At 55.0% G+C, this 17,834-nt stretch overlaps 1 protein-coding gene across 5 annotated transcripts in view; it reads left to right on the plus strand.

Moving 5' to 3' along the window:
- Positions 1–17,834, plus strand: part of RADIL (Rap associating with DIL domain) — a 112,029-nt gene that overhangs the window by 38,420 nt on the left and 55,775 nt on the right. For 4 of the 5 annotated variants that reach the window (XM_045993990.1, XM_045993987.1, XM_045993986.1 and 1 more), the window contains one exon: positions 12,271–12,869. In XM_045993990.1, coding sequence (XP_045849946.1) covers positions 12,271–12,869 — 599 coding nt within the window. Of the gene's footprint in view, positions 1–8,386; positions 8,442–12,270; positions 12,870–17,834 lie in introns of those variants that run through there. The other variant, XM_045993989.1, reaches the window with a different exon arrangement.

Consider the following 17,834-nt stretch of genomic DNA (forward strand, 5'->3'; position numbering starts at 1 on the left):
AAAACAGCTTCACCTCGTGAGCCCCCGAAAGGACCTTGGGAGGCCGTTGTGGAGAACCACTGATCTAGACTTTTCCCTCTGTTTTACGGCGAGTTACAAATGTCGCTCAAGGGGCCGAGATCCCAGACCAACACTCCATTCATTTTAGCCCGTTTTAGCTGATCCTGGAGACGTGGGCAGGATGGGGAGGCAGGACAGGTGTGGGCACTGGTCTGGGACACCCTCGTGGATGTGTTGGCCCTTTGCATCCAGGCCCGGGCAAGTTCTCAACCGTGGTCCTCGTGGACTCTGCCCTGGCCTTTACTCTAGGCGAGTCGGAACATCAGAGGGCAAGCCAGAATGCTGGTAGGAGGCTCCCGGGCTGGTTTTTCCCAACTCAAGTCTGTAGTAGGTTTGACTCTGCCCTGAGTGGGTCCTACCAAGAGCTGGTTTTTCTGGAAGGTTTAGGGTAGCTGGCTCCGGCCCAGGCATGGGGCGTGAGCTGTGGGGTTGGGGTGGGGGGCGGAGCACGGCCCTGTTCTGTAGGTGGTCTGGTTTGTAGTGGGGGTAGGGCAGAAGAGGGAGGTGCGGACCGGGGAGGGGTCCCTGCCCGCTGCCTGCTGCATGGCTGCTTGGGCCTATGGGATCCCGATTGTCGCTGTCCACTGCCCATGGGAGACGGGAGGCCATGGTGGTGTTGGGGTGCTCTGCATACTTACGACATCCTGGAGACCAGTGGTTAAATACCCCGGGGCTGGCAAGTCGTTAAAACAGGAGTGGTGTGAGACTGTCCTCGGTGGGAATCCTGATGCCGTGGGAATCGGCAAAGGCTACCGATCAGAGCCTGGTGTCTCTGGAGAGCTGTTTGAGCAGCATGCCGCGGCCTGCGGTCTGCGTACACGTCTCTGCCGTCCACACTGTCTTCATCAGCGTATCAGGCAGTGTACACACGGCTCTGAACGTGTACACATTCCCATTCTTGTGTACTTCTCCCGGCAAAACTGGCAAGACAGGGAAACTGAGGCTGTTCAGGGAGGCTATGTGACTTGCCCAAGTCATCCATGGTGCAGAGCCATGCCGGAATCCGCGTCATGGCCCTCGGCTGTCACATTGTCCTCCTTCTGCCGCCTTGCTCCCCGGGAGCTGGGCTCCGGGGCCGGGGACCAGGCATCTCCTTCACGTCCTTCTGGGGCCCCGTTCCCTTGGCTGGAGCAATGCTGTCCTCTGGCTGCTCGGTGCCTGCTCTCAGTCAGTTTTGCCTGAGCTCTGCAAGGCCCGAGGATGAAATGTGGGTGTTCTCTGCTCCTGCCTTTGGGAACTGGCCCGGGCTGGGGCCCTCCCCAGAGGGTGTAGAACACTGGAACCCAATGCCTCCCACAGAGCCTGACAGCCACGGAGCCCCGAGCTGTGGGGCGGCCCTTCATCACTGGGGCCCCGTGATGGTCTGGGTTAAGTGGGTTAACCCAGGTCTGCATGGAGTCTCTCTGCCCACACAACCTCAGCTCTCAGGTGTCCCGACACCTACTCTTTGCAAAGCTGGCCTCCTGATCGGCTCTCAAACCCACCTGTACCCTCATTGTGGCATTGCCATGGCGGGTGGGGGGGGTCACCATGTCCCAGCTGCAGGCCCTCACGGCCTGTCCCATCGTGGGGATCAGGCTGCAGGCTGCATGGGTCAGCTGGCCTCCATTTATTCCCAGACGTCTGTGTTTTCCAAAACTTTTGATCAATATCCATCATAAGAAATGCATTTTACACTTTGATTCCGGTTCACACGTCCATCGCCGAAACAGACCTACCCGCGTGATGCCCAGGGTTGTTTCCCACGCTGCCCTGTACATCCTACCCTTTGTCTTTCTCTCAGCTTGCCGGGTGCAACCTGTTACAGTCCTTGTATGTCTCACAAGGGGGTCTGGATCGTCAGCTCCGGAAACTGATCTCGGTGGTTCTGTCCCAGGAAGGCATGGGTGTTGGTTTACATACGAAGTGCCTATTTGTGTGATTGGCGGGGGCCCGTGTGGGGCCAGACCTTGAGAATTTGAGGGCCCAGGGCCAAATGGGGACGGTTAGGGAGAAGGAAGTTAGGGGCTTTAGAGGATCTGGCTGCTCAGAATCCTGACCCCGCTAAGAGGAATCCAAGACCCAATTTTGGGGTCTCTTGTCTTGATGATGGCCCCAGGTTCGGGGGGAACCTTGGGGGGCTGGATGGTCATAGAGACCTCAGGAACGTGGGTCATTGTGCCTTCAGTCAGGGCTAGGAAGGTAGGAGGGAGACAGCGAATCCGACTGAAAAATGAGCAACTTTGCAAAAGCTATTGTGTGTCCAGAAGCAATTTCAGATCCTGGGCCCTGATCCCCGTGGAATGAATCGTCCGCCAGTCCTGTTTACTCCCCCGGGTTTCACGAGGAATCTTTCTACTCCTGTTGCTTGGGAAATCCTTTCTTTTGGGGCGTGGGGGTGGGGAGCAGAAGGTCTGACTGCCTTTCACATGTGTTTTTCTAGACGTGTCGTGTCTACAGTGTTGGAGACCGGTATCTGTGACATGACTTTAAAAAAAAAAAAAGATGTCCTGCTGGTATTGGACCTTCTCTGTGTTTGTGAAGTTTCTCTTTTGTATTAATATGGCCTTTGATAAACCTTTGTAGCCAAGAGGAATAATCCTGCTGGTCAATGTTACTGTTTGCCCTGGAGTAGAAAGAATTAAAAAAAAAAATAAAAATTCAAGATGGGTCACGCTTGTCCAGCTGTCTTTTTAAAAGTAATGTCTGTCCAGAGATGCCTGGGTGGCTCAGTCGGTGAAGGGTCTGCCTTCGGCTCGGGTCATGATCCCCGGGGTCCTGGGATCGAGCCGTGCGTCGCGCTCCCTGCTCAGCGGGGAGCCTGCTTCTCCCTCTCCCTCAGCCCCTCCTGTGGCCTCATGCAACTGCTCTGTCTCTGTCTCTCAATTAGATAAATAAAACAAATTAATTAATTAATCAAATAGATAAATTAAAACAAATAACACATTAAAAAATGACATCTGTTCATTCTTTTTATCAGAGCAGTCTCTTTTCACTGTAGAAGACGTGGACTATTTGGAAAAGCGTAAAGTAAATTAAAAACCCTTCTGTCTCTTGGTGCAACACAAGGGACCCTAAAATACAGTGGCTTCGAACATCAGCAATCACTAGCATCTCTCATGGCTTCCGTCAGCTGGGAATTCAGAGTCTGGGCCTCAGCCTGAGGTGTGAAGGCTGGCGACGAACTCCGTCCACTCACAGGTCCGGTGGGTGACCCTGGCAGCCGGAGAGGTTCCTGACTGACCAAGCAGCCTGTTCCAAAATGTAGATTTTACTATTCAGGGATGGGAAAGCTAAGAGATCAGGAAATGACCGACCTGGATAGGACAGCGTGTCCCTCACAGTTCCTGGGGGTTGGGAGGGCACAGGATGCCACACGGGGCCATGCAGGAAGCTCTAGGGTCGGACAGGAGTCAGAGAGCAAGGGGAAGACGTGTGAATTGTGGCTTCCGAGGGAAAGGACAGTTAAGGTTTAGGATCAGATTTCAGACTGGCTAGTTTGAAGAATTTCCGCAGGTTCTGGGCAGAGGGGCTGTCCTTCCTTATGTGGCACTTGGTCCTGGGGTGAAGAGGACAGGGGAGTATTGGTCTGGAGAATATGGCAGCCCAAAAGAGAAGGTGGGGGAGGGCTGGTCTCCATCTCTTCCTGGAGACCACCTGCCTCCAGGTGGGTTGTTGACTCTCTCCAGAGATCGACTACCCCGGGGAGGGGCAGTCTTCCCATGATCGGTGTAAGGGCCCAGCCATGAAAACATCAAAGGCAAAGACATCTTGATACACACCGAGAGACTTGCCCCTTGGTCTGAGTTTCCCTTTCCAACAGGGCGGCTGGGTCCCAAGAGAAAGAAAGAGCCAGGTACGAGACATGAGACATGACCTTTTTTATGACCTAGCTCTGGAAGTCTTCACTTCTGCTATGTTCTTCAGTGGACACAGCTAAAAAGTCCTTCCAGGGGAAAAAAAAAAAAAAAGTCCTCCCAAGTTCAAGGGGAGGGAAGGCAGACCTCCCCACCACAGTGGAAGGAGTGTGTAAGTTGCAGAGGTATCGACAGGCCATCTTTGGCTACTGCCTCAAACTCCATCACCCAGAAATAATCACCGTTCACAATCCTGGTCTATTCCACTGGCCCCTCTTCTTGAATGTGTTTGGCGACACAGAAGCGATGTTATTAATAACATTTTGTGTTTTGGGGCAAGTCCGTTAGCCTCTCGTGGCTTCCGTGTAGACACTGAATTAGATTAAGCGCTCTCATGCATGTCTTCCCTTGGGTGATAGAAAGATCTCCAGCTGGACCAAGCTCTTTCAGCCCAAATTGAAAAATGACCACGTGTTCCCAATTCTCATTTCAAAAAAGTTACTGCATCGTGTTTTCTCCATCTTAATTATTTGTTCTTGTACATAAGTCATAAACCCAATGGTACCCTCCATAAGAAATGGTCACAGGCATCAAACCAAGGAAACAAAATAATGAATGGAAATGTCAGACTTAGCCAAACATATTTGGTTTTAGATGTGTGTTTCTTGAGGCCATCTGTGCTTATGTTCGTGATTTTATGTTGTAATCATATCACATGGTCGTAGTTGATCCTAAATCCTACTTGGTTTGAAATACAACTTTTCAATATGTTCCCCAGTCCCAAGACTGGGACTAGAGTTTCCAGAGCCTGCCTCCTCATGCATAGTTTACTGACCACAAAGGTGGGTGATTTCTTAAGTCCCACCGACACTAAAATCTTTGACAATCAAACAAATGGGGTTCAGGTTTTGTAGAACAGACCAAGCAAGCGAGGGTCTTGACCTCAGCCATTTTAACGGCGTGGAACGCTTTGTTTCAACTGGACACACCTCCTCCTGGCTTCATTTCCCACGTCTGTGCTTGCAATCAGTGTTTTCCCATGAAACGTCTCACCTGAGCGGCAGATCGAAATGCCTATTAGAACCGACATCAGAATAACCGTGTCAACTTTAAACTGAGTAATATCAAATATCATTTCTCCATATTCCTGGTACCCGATACGTTCCCAGTGCCAGGAAGTACTACACAGTTGACTGGAAGTTGCTCAACATACAACACGGCAAGAAAAGTAACAATCACTGAGTTTTGGCTGACAAGTGTGCCGGGAACCGCCAAACCCGGATTTGGGTTTCGGTGCCGAGTTCATCAAGAATGGAATCCCAGGGGGCACCTGGGTGGCTCAGTGGGTTAATGCCTCTGCCTTCGGCTCAGGTCATGATCCCAGGGTCCTGGGATCGAGCCCCGCATCGGGCTCTCTGCTCAGCAGGGAGCCTGCTTCCTTCTCTCTCTCTCTGCCTGCCTCTCTGCCTACTTGTGATCTCTATCTGTCAAATAAATAAATAAATAAATCTTAAAAAAAAAAAAAAAAAGAATGGAATCCCAGGATTCAATCCCTTGTTTGGACAGAAAGAAAGGCCGGGATCTTAGACCGTGCATGTGCTTGCTGCCACCTGTCCTTCCTCTCCTCTGCCCGCCCCCCGCCGCCCCCCCCCCCCCCCCCCCCAAAGACAGGAGCCTCCTGTCTTTCTGCCTCTAGACAGGTCATTTCTTGGGAACCCTGCACTTGGACCTCCGGCACCTTTCCTTGATGATATCCCGGTCTCTGTCGCCCTCTGGTGGCCATAGTGGGGCAGCGCAACATTCCGTTTTATTCCGTGGATTTCCGAAGGCATTCAAACCCTGCAGCTCAAAAACTCGTTTTGTTCACCTGCCCATGGGCCTGGCGCAGATGAATAAAACTCAGTTAGTTAGCCCTTGATAAGCCTCCACCTGAAGGGACGGGAAGGAGATGGGTGCCAATCTATCAATTCCTTTGTTTACTCATTTAGCCAGTATTTAATTGAGCACCTGCTAGACATCCAGTATCGCAGTAAACAAGGCAAATGAGGGACTTGCCTTTAGAGAACACGTTTGAGAACAGAAGTTACGCGTGGCTGGAGTGCTGGGTTGGAGGGGTCATGGAGCGGTCACCAGGCCAGGTAGGTAGGGTTTGATATAATGCGAACCCGGGAGCACAGGAGAGCGGTGCGGGTCCAAGTCTGGAGGACAGGGAGCCCTTCCCGGAAAAGGTATTAGCTATCTATTCCCGTGTCACAAACTGTCCCCTGACCAGTGGGTTAAATCAATAAGAAACTGTTCTCATCCTGCGGTTTCCGAGGGTTGGGAATTTGGGAGCAGCTCTGCTGGGTGGGTCTGGCTCAGGGACCCTTGGGAGATGTAGTCAGCCTGATGGTCAGGACAGCATCCATCGGAGGGCTGCTGAGGCTGGAGGGCCCGTTGGGGATCCCCTTGGAGGTTGACTACCCCATAAAAAAAACACCAAATCTGAGGGTTGCCTGGGTGGTTCAGTGGGTTAAGCCTCTGCCTTTGGCTCAGGTCGTGATCCCAGGGTCCTAGCATCAAGTCCCACGTCGGGCTCTCTGCTCAGCAGGGAGCCTGCTTCCTCCTCTCTCTCTGCCTGCCTCTCCGCCTACTTGCAATCTCTGTCAAATAATTAAATAAAATCTTTAAAAAAACCCACACCAAATCTGAGTCCTAAAAGAAGAGTGGGGATTGGAAGAGGGATGAAGAGGAGTGTGAGGCTGAACTGTGTCCCTCTAAAATCCACGGGTTGGAGCGCTGACCCCCAATGCCTCAGAACGCAACTGGATTTGCAGATGGGGCCTTTAAGAGGGGATTAAGGTAAAAACAAGGTCATTGGGGTGGGCGTTAATCTACTATGACTGGCGTCCTTAGAAGATTAGTACACAGACACACCCAGAGGGCCGTCCACATGAGGACTCGGGGAGAGCGCAGCCATCCACAGGCCAAAGACAGAGGCCTTGGGAGAAGCCAACCCTGCTGACGCCTTGATCTTGGCCTCCTAGCCTCCAGACCGTGAGAGAATAAATGTCTGCAGGTTCAGCAGCCCAGCATGTGGTGTTCTGCTATAGCAGGTCCAGAAAGCTAATACAGCTGAGAAAGTTGAGAAAGTGTTTCAAGCATGAGCCAAGATCTAGACGTGTGAAACAGTGTAGTAATCCCATATAGTTGGCATTATGAGATCCGGAAGAACAGGGTCCAGCAAACTCCTGTACAGAACCAGAGAATACTATTTCCTTTATGTTAATCCAGGCTGTAAAGTCTCTGTTGCGTGACAATGGTTATAGATAAGACATAAACAAATAGGTGTGGCTGTGTTCCAATAAAACTTTATTTACAAAAACAGCGGCCCACAGGGCATCGTTTGCCAACACCTATTGAAGAGAGGTGCAGGGGCTGGGTCATGCAAGAAGTACCTTAGGAGGAGAACACAGAACTAACCCCAGGCTCTCCTTCCAGCCCTGATATTTACCTGTTGAGGGTCGAGGTTGTGTGTGGGGGGTTGGTATATGGGGAATCCTGTAAAGGGTCTTCTATAATCCAGGCTCAGTTCTGGGCTCTACCTCTGTCTGGTCTCTCTGAACCTTTTTTTCTTCATCCGAATAGTGGCAGAAACAATGTCTGCCTCCCACGAGTCAACGTGAGCTCTAAGTGAGGTGACCCAGTAGGTAGTCCATTAATGACTGTCCCCCCTCTTTCCTCTTGCATATAGGAAGTCACTCTTATAAGACTTTCTACCCCAATAGCGAGCTGTCAGCAAAAATGTTCACTGCCAGAGTCAGAATTCTGCATCTACATCACGACCAGGCGAATGCCCCGGGTGTGGACAAAGGGATGAGTCATTATTTGATTTGTTATTTAAAACTCTGGCTGCTGGGTGGGGACAGGTTTTATGGGAAATGGAACACTTTCAGGGTCTTAGCTGTTCATATATTGGGGATGTCCCCTTTTTGGTAATGGTTTGTTTTGCCTCTTTCCCTCCTTTTCCTGAGCCTGTCCATTGGGAAACTAGAAAGTGGGGACAAAAGCACAGCTCCGCCTCTCCTGCGGAGGCCCCACCCCTTGAGCTGTGTTCAGAGGTTGGCTGCTTTGGTCCTGGCTCTCAGCGGCCAGCCCCGCCCCCGAGGACCCCGCCCCTACATTCGAGGCCACGCCCACATCCATTAATTGGCCGGCAGGTGGCGCTGGCGCTCAGCCCAACTCCTCACGAGCCCCGCCCCTCCCTCGAGGCTCCACCCCCTCGAGGCCTAACCCTCGTTCTTTAGGTAGGTGGCCGTCCCGGGGAAGCCTCGCTCCGCCCTAGCAGGCCCTGCCCCGCCCCACCAGGCCCCGCCCAGCAGTTGGTGGTGGGGGGGCAGGAGTCCCCGCCCACCAACAGCCCCCGCCCCTTGTAGGCTCCGCCCCGTCCGTTGGGCGGCCGGCAGGAGGCGCCGCGCCACGCGCGGGGCGTGGGGCCCGGGCCCGGGCTAACGGCTGTGTGGGAGCCGCGCGGGAACGCGGCGGCGGCGGCGGGCTGTGGCGGAGGTAAGCGCGGGTTGCGCGTGGAGCGGCGGCCGGGGCCCCGGGGCGCAGAGCTGGCCGGCGGGGAGGCCGCGGGGCGCGCGCTGGGGCAACGGGGCCCTCACGGGGCATCTCCCGGGTCGTTCCGGCTGGGCTTGTCCGGTTGTCATGGAGACCGGCCACTGTCAGGCCCCCGGCGCGGCCCCGGAGGGGGGCGAGCGCGGGCGAGGGCGGCCGGGCCCTGCGGGTTCCAGGGTTCGGCTGTGGCCACCGTCCCCTGAGACCCGGGAGTCTGGCCCTCCGCTGCAGGGCACCCCAGTCTCCCTGGTGGTCCGTTCGAGGAGGTCTGGCAGCGCGGGCGCTGCAGGGGAGCAAGGCATGGGGGTCCGCGTCCTCCCTCCAGGGTCGGCGTGACATACCCCCCGGCCCACAGCCGGTCCTGGTTTTCCTGCTCACATAGCAGCGCGTTCCCCACGCGTGTGCCAGCTGAAAGCATTGTCTCCCAGCTATTTCTGTACCACCTCCAGCCCCTGACAAATACTGCAGCTAAGAAAACAGACGCCGAGCTGGAGTTGGGGGGCCCAGGGGTGGGGGTGGGGGGGCCGCCCCCCAGGAAGAAACTGGCTTATTTCCCATCAGGGAGCCGGTTGGTAGGACCAAGGTGGGGGGGAGCCGCAGACCCGCCTGCTCAGCAGCCCCCACACACCCTGTTAAGTGTTTAATCTGAATTGCCCAAAAGAATTTGCAAGTGGAGGGTGATTACAGGTGTCTCCAGTTAGTACCTCTTGTGCATTCCAGAGAGGAGCCGGTCCTTAATCCCATTGCTGGGAAAAGTCCCCTCTCAAGAGGGTAGCCTGTCAGAATTACATCTGATTAAATTATTTTTGTATTTGACAGCACTGCTCTGGCTCGAGCTGTCAAGGTAGGATTTATGGAGGGTGGGGACAAAGCTGAGCCCGAGAGTCTACCCTCTTCCTTCCCTGTCCGGGTGGAAATTCTAATGAGTTCCACATTGCGGCATCAGCCCGGCTCTGACCTCTCTCATTGCACTCACTGGTGTGACTTGAGCTTGTTTTCATCAGAAATTGGATTCTTTCTGGAGAACAAGAGAAAAACATCGCCCAAGAGAAGCAACAGCAAGTTGCTTACACCCTTGGGCCCGTGTTTCCCCCAAATGTTTGTACGAAAGAGGAGTGGGCAGCAAGGGGAAGGACAGGTCATGCCTCCAAAACCCAGATCGGGTTACCCAGGGCACACCCCGCTCTGGAGGGTGTGCCTGCACTCCTGGCCTAGCTAGGGACTGTCCGGCGGCGCAGGGGGACAAATAGGTCGTCCTCTGCATTCTGCAATGGGGGAGGACGTTGGCGAGGGCACACGTGGCCGCCGTCAGGGGGGGCTGCTCTCTGAAGATGGCCACAGAAGGAGTGACCGTGGGGAGAAAAAGGCTTCCTGACCAGATAGACCAAACAGACCAGGGTCTGTGTTTGCCTGGACTTCTTGGGGCTTAAGAAGCCGCTCGTGAAGAGAACAGATCACAGTCTGTCCTACATTTTCTCTGCTCTTGATGTGATTTTGCGAACTTTGCCTTGGAATCCTGCTGAAGAGAAGGGAGGGGGGCTCACTTCTGAGGCCCTGGGAGGGGACCTAGCAGCTGGGTCAGTTTCTATTTCTTGTTTTTTAAGGCAGAATTAATACAGAACCTGGCCCGTGTGCCAGGCACAGCAGTTCCCTTCTACGCCGTATCTGGGGGCCTTTCTTGCAGTCGACGGCATCGTATTTAAGTTCACATTCAGACCCCTTCTCGAGAGGCAGCGGCTCCCAAGCCTCTGGGCCACTTTGGGTTTGGGCCGAGACCCTGGGGCCTGTGCTTGAAGGAGGCGGCCAGGTAAGCAGAGCATCTGGGGAGGGTTCAGGTCCTTTGAGAAGGTTCCGACCCAGAGGCTTCTGAGCCGGGGTGTCCTGAGAGGCACGTTGTGTAACGCTTGTGTAACGCGGAAGGCTCGAGTGGGAATGGGCTGCGGATGTGGCGTACGAACTTAGCATGCAGGTTCTAGCCAAAAGGCCTCAGTTGTATCTGACCGACCCATGCAGGGGGGTGCGGGGCCAGCTCTGGTCTCCTTAAGATTTCACAAGGAGATGGGTCTCACATTCCTCATGGGAAGAGAAACGAAGCCTTTCTAGAGCCATTCACAGAGGCCAGAGAGAGCCCCAAAGGCTTGTTCTGCTGAGGACACTGACTGCATGTGCTAAAGAGCTTTGGGAGGGGGGAGAGGCACAGATGATAGGCTACAGGACAGGAGTGTCCCCCGCCCACCCCCGAGGGGCAGGAGTCAGTGTTTGGAACCTCTTCTTTGGCCTTTGGCGCATGATGCTGTCAGAAGGTTTTGAAGCCTTTGGTATTCTCTGAGGGTGTGTGGCGACTGACAGACCAGGCTGGTCCTAGAGGAGTTGAATGGTGGGTCTGCTTCCACGCTTTCATCCAGACTCTCCATCCCAGACGGAGTGAGGGACTTAGAGAACGTGACGAAAGCCTAGTGGACGGCTAGCAGGAGGCCCAAGCACAGGTCCTCTGTAGGTTTCCTTGGGGTCGGTGTCGGTCCTTTTGTTTGGGGGTTCCTCAGTGACTTTCTCCTGCCCTAAGCACGTAGCTTCACTTCCAGAAAGCCTTCTCCGGTGCCCGTGGAACCAGGAGTGGGTCAGGACTGCAGACACCGGCTGAGTGAGTGCTGACATTTGTCCCAAAGGCAGCGGCCCACTGCTGTACTCACGGGGACCTGGGCCATTGTTTGCAGAGCCTCGAGAGGGTAGACTTTTCTGGGTTAGTCTGTCTGCTGTTGTCTTCGGCGAGGGCACGAGCACAGGATGTAGGGTGGCTGGGAAGATGGGTGCGGGTTTTCAGTGTCCCCGACTTGTTGCAAAGCTTCAGTGTTTAGGAAGCCGAGGCGGCCTTCCTGCTCTCACAGCTCCTGGGTGGGGAGAGCCTGGTAAACTATCTCTTTAGAATCCTAAGCCCTTCGAGCTCTAGGTGCATGGAATTATGATTTTATGACACACCACAGCATCCCAGAGCTGTCTTCTGATTTGTCCAGCGAGACTGCATCTCTGGCCTGGACCAGGCCTGAATACCAGGCTGGATGTGGTGGGTGGGAAGCATACATTCCAGTCATGCCTCCCTCCGCTGGTTCTGGAAGAGCCCTTTTGTGTCCATTGTAGTCGCTTGGATGTTGTAGAGCAGCTGTCCCAGGGAAATAGCTCCTCCAAGCCAGGACCAGTCATCGAGGAGCCGCGTTTTGGAGGATCTGTGTTCCGAGTGTCTGATCACTCTGTTAATGTGTCCGTGTCTTTGCCTGTTTTTTTAGTTCCGTTGGTGCTTGTGATTAATTTCCCGTATTAGAGGCTATGGTGTAGGAGAGGCTGAGCTTAAGGCAATGAGAGTTGCTGCCCTCTGTGGGCTGCCTCCCACGGGACAGGGCCAGCCCTATCGCAATTCTGTTGGACAAGTCCGCTCATCCACGTGCCTGCGGCCCGTTTCCTGGCTGCCTGCCACAGGGCACATGCGCCTGGCTTTCCGCAGACATCAGAACCCCGAGGCAGAGCGGGTCTTACCTCTTGATGATCTCTTCATGCTTCCTGGTAATGGCTTTCCTTGAAGGGCACTTCAGGCTGTTCAAACCTGCTTTGTCCCCTGCGGTCCCTGCGACTTAGGTGCTCTGGTGGCTGGAGGGAGCGTGCTGCTGGCTGGGTTGGGACTTGGGACCCTGGATGGCCCCTTATGTCCACTAGACTCACCTGAGCCTCGTTTGCTCTTGCCACTCGATGGTCGATGCTAACCCACCTGATGTTTTTCTCCCAGGACGCAGTGTTTTCCGTGCCGTTGGCCAGAGCCACCCGCCCTCGTCCATGACGACGGGCCCGCCATGTTTTATGGGACCCACTTCATCATGTCTCCCCCCACCAAGAGCAAGCTGAAGCGGCAGAGCCAGCTGCTGTCCAACATGCTGTCCAGGACGCTGAGCTACAAGTACCGGGACCCGGACACCACCTTCTCCAGCCTGGGTACCAGCGACGACCCCGCGGAACTCTCCACCCAGCTCTCGGCCCCTGGGGTCCTGAAGGTGTTCGGGGACAGCGTCTGCACGGGAACGCACTACAAGAGCGTCCTGGCCACCGGCACGTCCAGTGCCCAGGAGCTGGTGAAGGAGGCGCTGGAGCGCTACGCCCTGAGCCCCGAGTGCGCCAGCCAGTACGTGCTGTGCGACGTGGTGGGCCAGGCCGGCGGCTCGGGGCAGCAGTGGCAGGCCGAGTGCTTTCGGGTCTTTGGAGATAACGAGAAGCCCCTCTTGATCCAGGAATTATGGAAACCCCGAGAAGGCTTGTCCCGGAGGTTTGAGCTAAGAAAGAGGTCCGACGTGGAGGAGCTGGCAGCCAAGGATGTGGACACCATGACCGCAGGTGAGGAGGGAGACGCCTCAGGGAACGCAGGGGCTGGCCTGGGGAGAACTGAAAGCCAGAGGCTCAGGGCTCTGTTTGGAGGAAAACTCAGGAAGGTATGTTTGCTCTGTCACGGCGTTTAAGGACTTCATAGATTTCCTGCTTTAATCCAAGCTGCCGTGGAGACTGCGGTCCATCTCTCCTGCAGGACCGGGGGCTGGTGCTTTAGTCTTGCGGTCAGGTGCCTGGGTGCCGAGAGCCGGGCGCACCACATGCTCTGGGTCCGTGTGGGTGGCAGGTGCGTTAGGGAAAGTCCGGAATCTCAGGGACTGGCCGGTGAAAGGACAAGGGAGGAAGTCGGGTCTCCAGAGGGGACAGGGTGTGTTGGGTGGACCTGGGGCTGTTGGAGGCCTGTGGGCCGCTGCTCTATGTCTGCTTCTTGTTCGGTTGGGAAGTTGGTTATCTTAATAGGTGAACACCATAAACAGTAATTTTTTTCAAACGTGGAAAGACTCCTAAATGTATTTTAAGTTGTATTTGTTTTTTTCTTGATTTCCTAGAGAAGATGGCAGCTCTGTGTAAAGAAGGGACTTGTCTTATGTGGCCTTGCGTTGTCGTTTGATTTCATGATGTCCCGGGGTTGAAAGGGGCCTTGAGCCCTCCTGACCTGTAGTGTGTGTCCCCGAGGTGTTGCAAATGCTCGTTCTCTCTAGCCCTGCTTCTCTTCCGGGGCCTGCTTTGTACTTTCAGTGTGTAGAGATGAGCAGGGGGTGGGGGTCGGTGGGTCTCCCAGGGGCTAGGGTCACTCAGGCTTGATGGGAACCTCTGAGTCTCACAGTCCAGAGGGGGCCATGGTTGACATTCAGCAGCAGTGGCCCTCTGTGACCTTAGGCAAATTAGTTTGCCTCTTGTGGCCTTGGTTTCCCAATCTGGAGAATGGGGCCATGACTTCAGCATCGTGGGCATTAGTGATACAGTAAAGCGCTTAGCGTGGTGCGTGGCAGATGTGCAGGGGGTCACAGTTGTGTATTATTCATGTTTCCTGTATGTGGTAAGCAGTCTGTTCCGTGTGCTCCTAGGCAGAAGTGGGCTGAGGACAGAGTTGGGGGTCCTTCTGATGGAGGGGAGTTACCCCCGACGGCTCTGGGAGTGGCTGGCACATGGTGAGAATCACAAGCAGGCCCGGGTGTAGTTTGTATTGTTGTTTTCAAGCCTCCCTGGACCAGCACCCGGAGCTCCCCAGCCCCCCTGCAGGCCCAGGCTTTGGTTTTTTATCTGGTCCTGCCTTGCCTCCCACGAGGCCAGGCAGACCTGCTGAGGGCCTGCACTGGTGTTCAGCTCCTGGTCACTGTCTCACCTGGTGTTTTCTCTGCTGAGTGAAGGGCACGGGGGTCACTCTGCCCTGGGTGCCCGGCCAGGGCCTTCGAAAGCTTGCTCTGTGTCCTACGGGTGATGGCTGGTGGGGCCCTGGGGCCAGATGCCATCTGTAGGACCCAGAGCTCTGTCTCCTTCTTCACCAGCCCCTTGTAGATGGCCTGCCTTTTTTGTGAGTCGAGGCAAGAGAAGCCCCGATTGCCCCCAGCCTATTCAACCTGGTGTTGGTTTTGCAAAACCTTTCAAATAAAGAGTCTATTGACAGGGACCAGTCTCACTGACACACTTCTCCAGGCTGGAGGCGGGTTGTGTTACCTGCCTGAAGCAGGCCTCCTGGACCCCGGGAAGTCAGCCTTTGCTGCCAGCCTTCCCTTGGGGTGTGGTCTGGGCACTCCGGGATCCCTGACCATGCTGTACCCCCTGCCCGTGATGGGCAAGACGGTGCAGTGAGGCATGTGGAAGTCGCGGGTCGTCTAAGCCGCCCCCCAGGAGCTGCAGCGAACGTTCCGTGTGTGTTGACGATTCTGGGCCAAGTCCGATAATGAGAAGGCATCTCCAGCTTGTTGGTCCGCCTGCTCAGGAAGACTTTGCCAGGTATCTCCTGCTGAATCCCACTTCCCCCGGCCCCTGCTGTGCCTGCCTGTCCTCTAGAGAGGGGGCGCCTCGCTGGCCTGTGTGTGCCAGGAGGCTGCGGGATGGCGGGGGGAGCGTGTGCACAGGGGCAAGCAATGCCTGCCGAGGTGAGGCGTTTGGTGTTCAGGACCCGGCTGAATTCCCCTGCACTGCGGTGCTCCACGCTTCTCTGCTCTCCTCCTTCCCCGGAAAGCAAGCGACCTTGTCCCTACTCTTCCCGTGAGCCAGCAGCAGTCTACCTCGTCTGGGAAGAGTGGTGGAGAAGGGAAGGGACTGCCTGTGTGTGCACATGTGTGTGTGTGTGTGTGCGCGCGCGCATCTGTGCACTACTGTGTGCGTGTGCATGGGCACGTGACTTCACGCCGGCCTGGGAGTCGGGGCTCGCTTAGCCAGTGCCCAGGGCTTGTGTCCTGGTGGTTCTTTGGAGCTAAGGAGCAGCCAGGAGCGGGCACCGGGAAGGCCCTCTTCCTGCAGACTCAGGGGGTCCCCTCTGAATCAGGGCGTGAAAGAGGGTGCGCTGGGCGCTGCCTGGGGCTCCCCTTCACCGTTTGGACCACTGCTGTGCACCCATAGTAATGCAGTCAGGCACTCTGGGTTTTGTTTTCATAAACACTGTCTTTTCACAGCTGCCAGCTTCCCCCTGATTTCCAGAGTATCAAAATATTGTGCATCCGCTGGGGGAGAGAGGCGGCTGGCGTAGGCGGGGCAGCAGGGCCTCGCCCACTCGCGTATTCCCAGGAGGCTGGTGTTTCGGATCAGGAGCACAGACAGGGCTCTGGGTCCTGTCACTGACACGGAGATAGGATCACTTTTGCACACTTTGGGGAGGGGTGACAGCTGGGCCATGTGGTCTCTATCAGTGGCTTGTGAGGGGGAGAGTGAAGGTTCTTTTGTGTCCCTAGGACTAAAGGGTGTGTTTAGCCTGGATTTCTCAGCCTTGGCCTCACTGACGTTTTTGGCCTGCGGTTTGCTGCCAGGGCCGACCTGTACACTGGAGGGTAGTTCGTAATTCCAGGCCTCTGCCCGCTAGGTGCCAGCAACACCCCTACTCACCGTGGCAACCGAAAATGTGTCCTGGCATTGGCGGGTGTCCCTGGGGGCAAACTGGCCCTGGACTGGGAAGCACCAGTTTGGACCCAGTGACCTGAGCTTGGTTTGCTGGCCACAGCAAGTGGTTGACCACTGGGGCCAGTGGCCATGTGCCTTCATGGTCCTCAGGCCACGCGCAGTCTCTGTGGCTCACTGAGGGACTTGGGTGCCTTGAAAGCTCAGTGACTTAAGGGTGATACACATGGTTTGTTTTTCTGCCCGTGGATGCCTTTCTGTGTGGCCTACGTGGCCCTCAGAGTCTTGGCATTGTTCCATTCCCTGCAGTTGGGGGCTCCTTCCCTGCTTCGGGTGTCCTCTGTGAAGGAGGCGAGCTTAGAGTGGGTCTAAAGCCTCTGGCCCGAGGTGTGCAGGCCATGCCACTGCAGGGCCTCTCGGCCTCGGGGCTTGTGACCAACCACCGTTCAAGGGTCTGTATAGCGTGGGGCATACAGTAGGGGCTCGTTAAGTGCCTGTTGAAGGACTGCTACACATAAGGGGAGCAAGCTGCTCCCTGAGTCCCACTTCCCATGTGTGTCTAAGACTCCAGAGTTGGAATTCATTTTCTTTGCTGGGGGTTGGGGACGGGGAGGAGAGAGGGGGTGGTGTGCCAACGGGGTGGTGGTCCCTGGTGCAAGCTGTCACTTGAGTAATGGAAACTGTGCCCTTGGGCACCTGACAGTACAAGCTGCCCACCTCCCCTCTCCCTCAGGCCCAGTGTGAGTGGCCGGTGGTGGCAGATACTTTGACTCTGAGCACCTGATTTTGGTATGTGGTTCCTTCCACCTTTCCATCCACAGATGGGCAGATGGAGCCTGGGACCCCCCGCCCTCCTGCCAGTGACAGAAATGTTGGGGCTGCCCTCTGCTATCTCCACTCATGGATTGTGCACCAGGAATTCTGTCCTCACACATCCCTCAACCTCCCCATGCTTTTGACATTTTCCTTCTGCAACGAATCTGCTCTTTAATAACGTCTCTCAGGATAAAAGAGGCCATCTGGGTTTTCGCCTCCTTTTATTTGGGAGTGACTGCCTTGTGAGTCTTGAGTGAGACTCCTTTGAGCATATTCGCAGGGATAGAATCATTGTGGGCAGAGTTTATTTTATGCGGTTTGGTGAAAAGCAAGACAACTGCTAACTCTTCTTATCAGTCTAAAGTTATTGAGCTTAAAAGACATTTTTGAGAATTTTTAATTCAAAGAGAACATAAAGTCGAATGGTTACTTGCTTGTACCCCGTCTCATCTTTAATTCCTTGGGTAGATTTTTAAAAAGTCCAGAACCTTCAGTTTTACAAAGAAGTGCAGTGTTGGAGGCGGCTTAACGGTCCTGTTCCCCTGAGCTAAGTGGCACCCACCGGGGGCCCGGCCAGCAACACCCTCGCCTCTCCAGGGACTTCCGCCCGCATTATACAGGGAGCCGCCAAAGCTTACCTCCAAACCCACAGTGGGAGGTCAGAACTGGTGTAAAATGTTGACAAGCTGTAAACTAGAGGGATTGGCGAAGCGGCCAGTGTGGACACTGTAGGGCAGGAATTTAGGCAGTGAAAGGAGAGTATGTGTGCGGGCGTGCGGGCTCTCCTGGGGTACTGGAGCCAGAGGGGTTAGGTGTCGTGGGGGGGGGGGGGGGATGAGCAGGAACACCAGACATCTGGCAGGCCTCAGATCCACGGTTCCTCATCTTTCTTCATGTTTGGCCCCCAACTGGGATGCTCACATGGTGAGAGGGGGTGATAATTGCTTGTCGCTAGTAACTAGTGATTCTGTAAATAGCACTTAACTCATATTTTCTAAAACCTCTTTATAGTTTTGCTAAAACTGATTTTAAAATTCTGGAAGAAGGATGTTAAGAAAAATCCATCAGCCAGCATTTGTGCTAGAACAACAAACCCGC

This window comes from Meles meles, chromosome 21, assembly GCF_922984935.1.
Source record: "Meles meles chromosome 21, mMelMel3.1 paternal haplotype, whole genome shotgun sequence".
NCBI classification, from domain to species: domain Eukaryota; kingdom Metazoa; phylum Chordata; class Mammalia; order Carnivora; family Mustelidae; genus Meles; species Meles meles.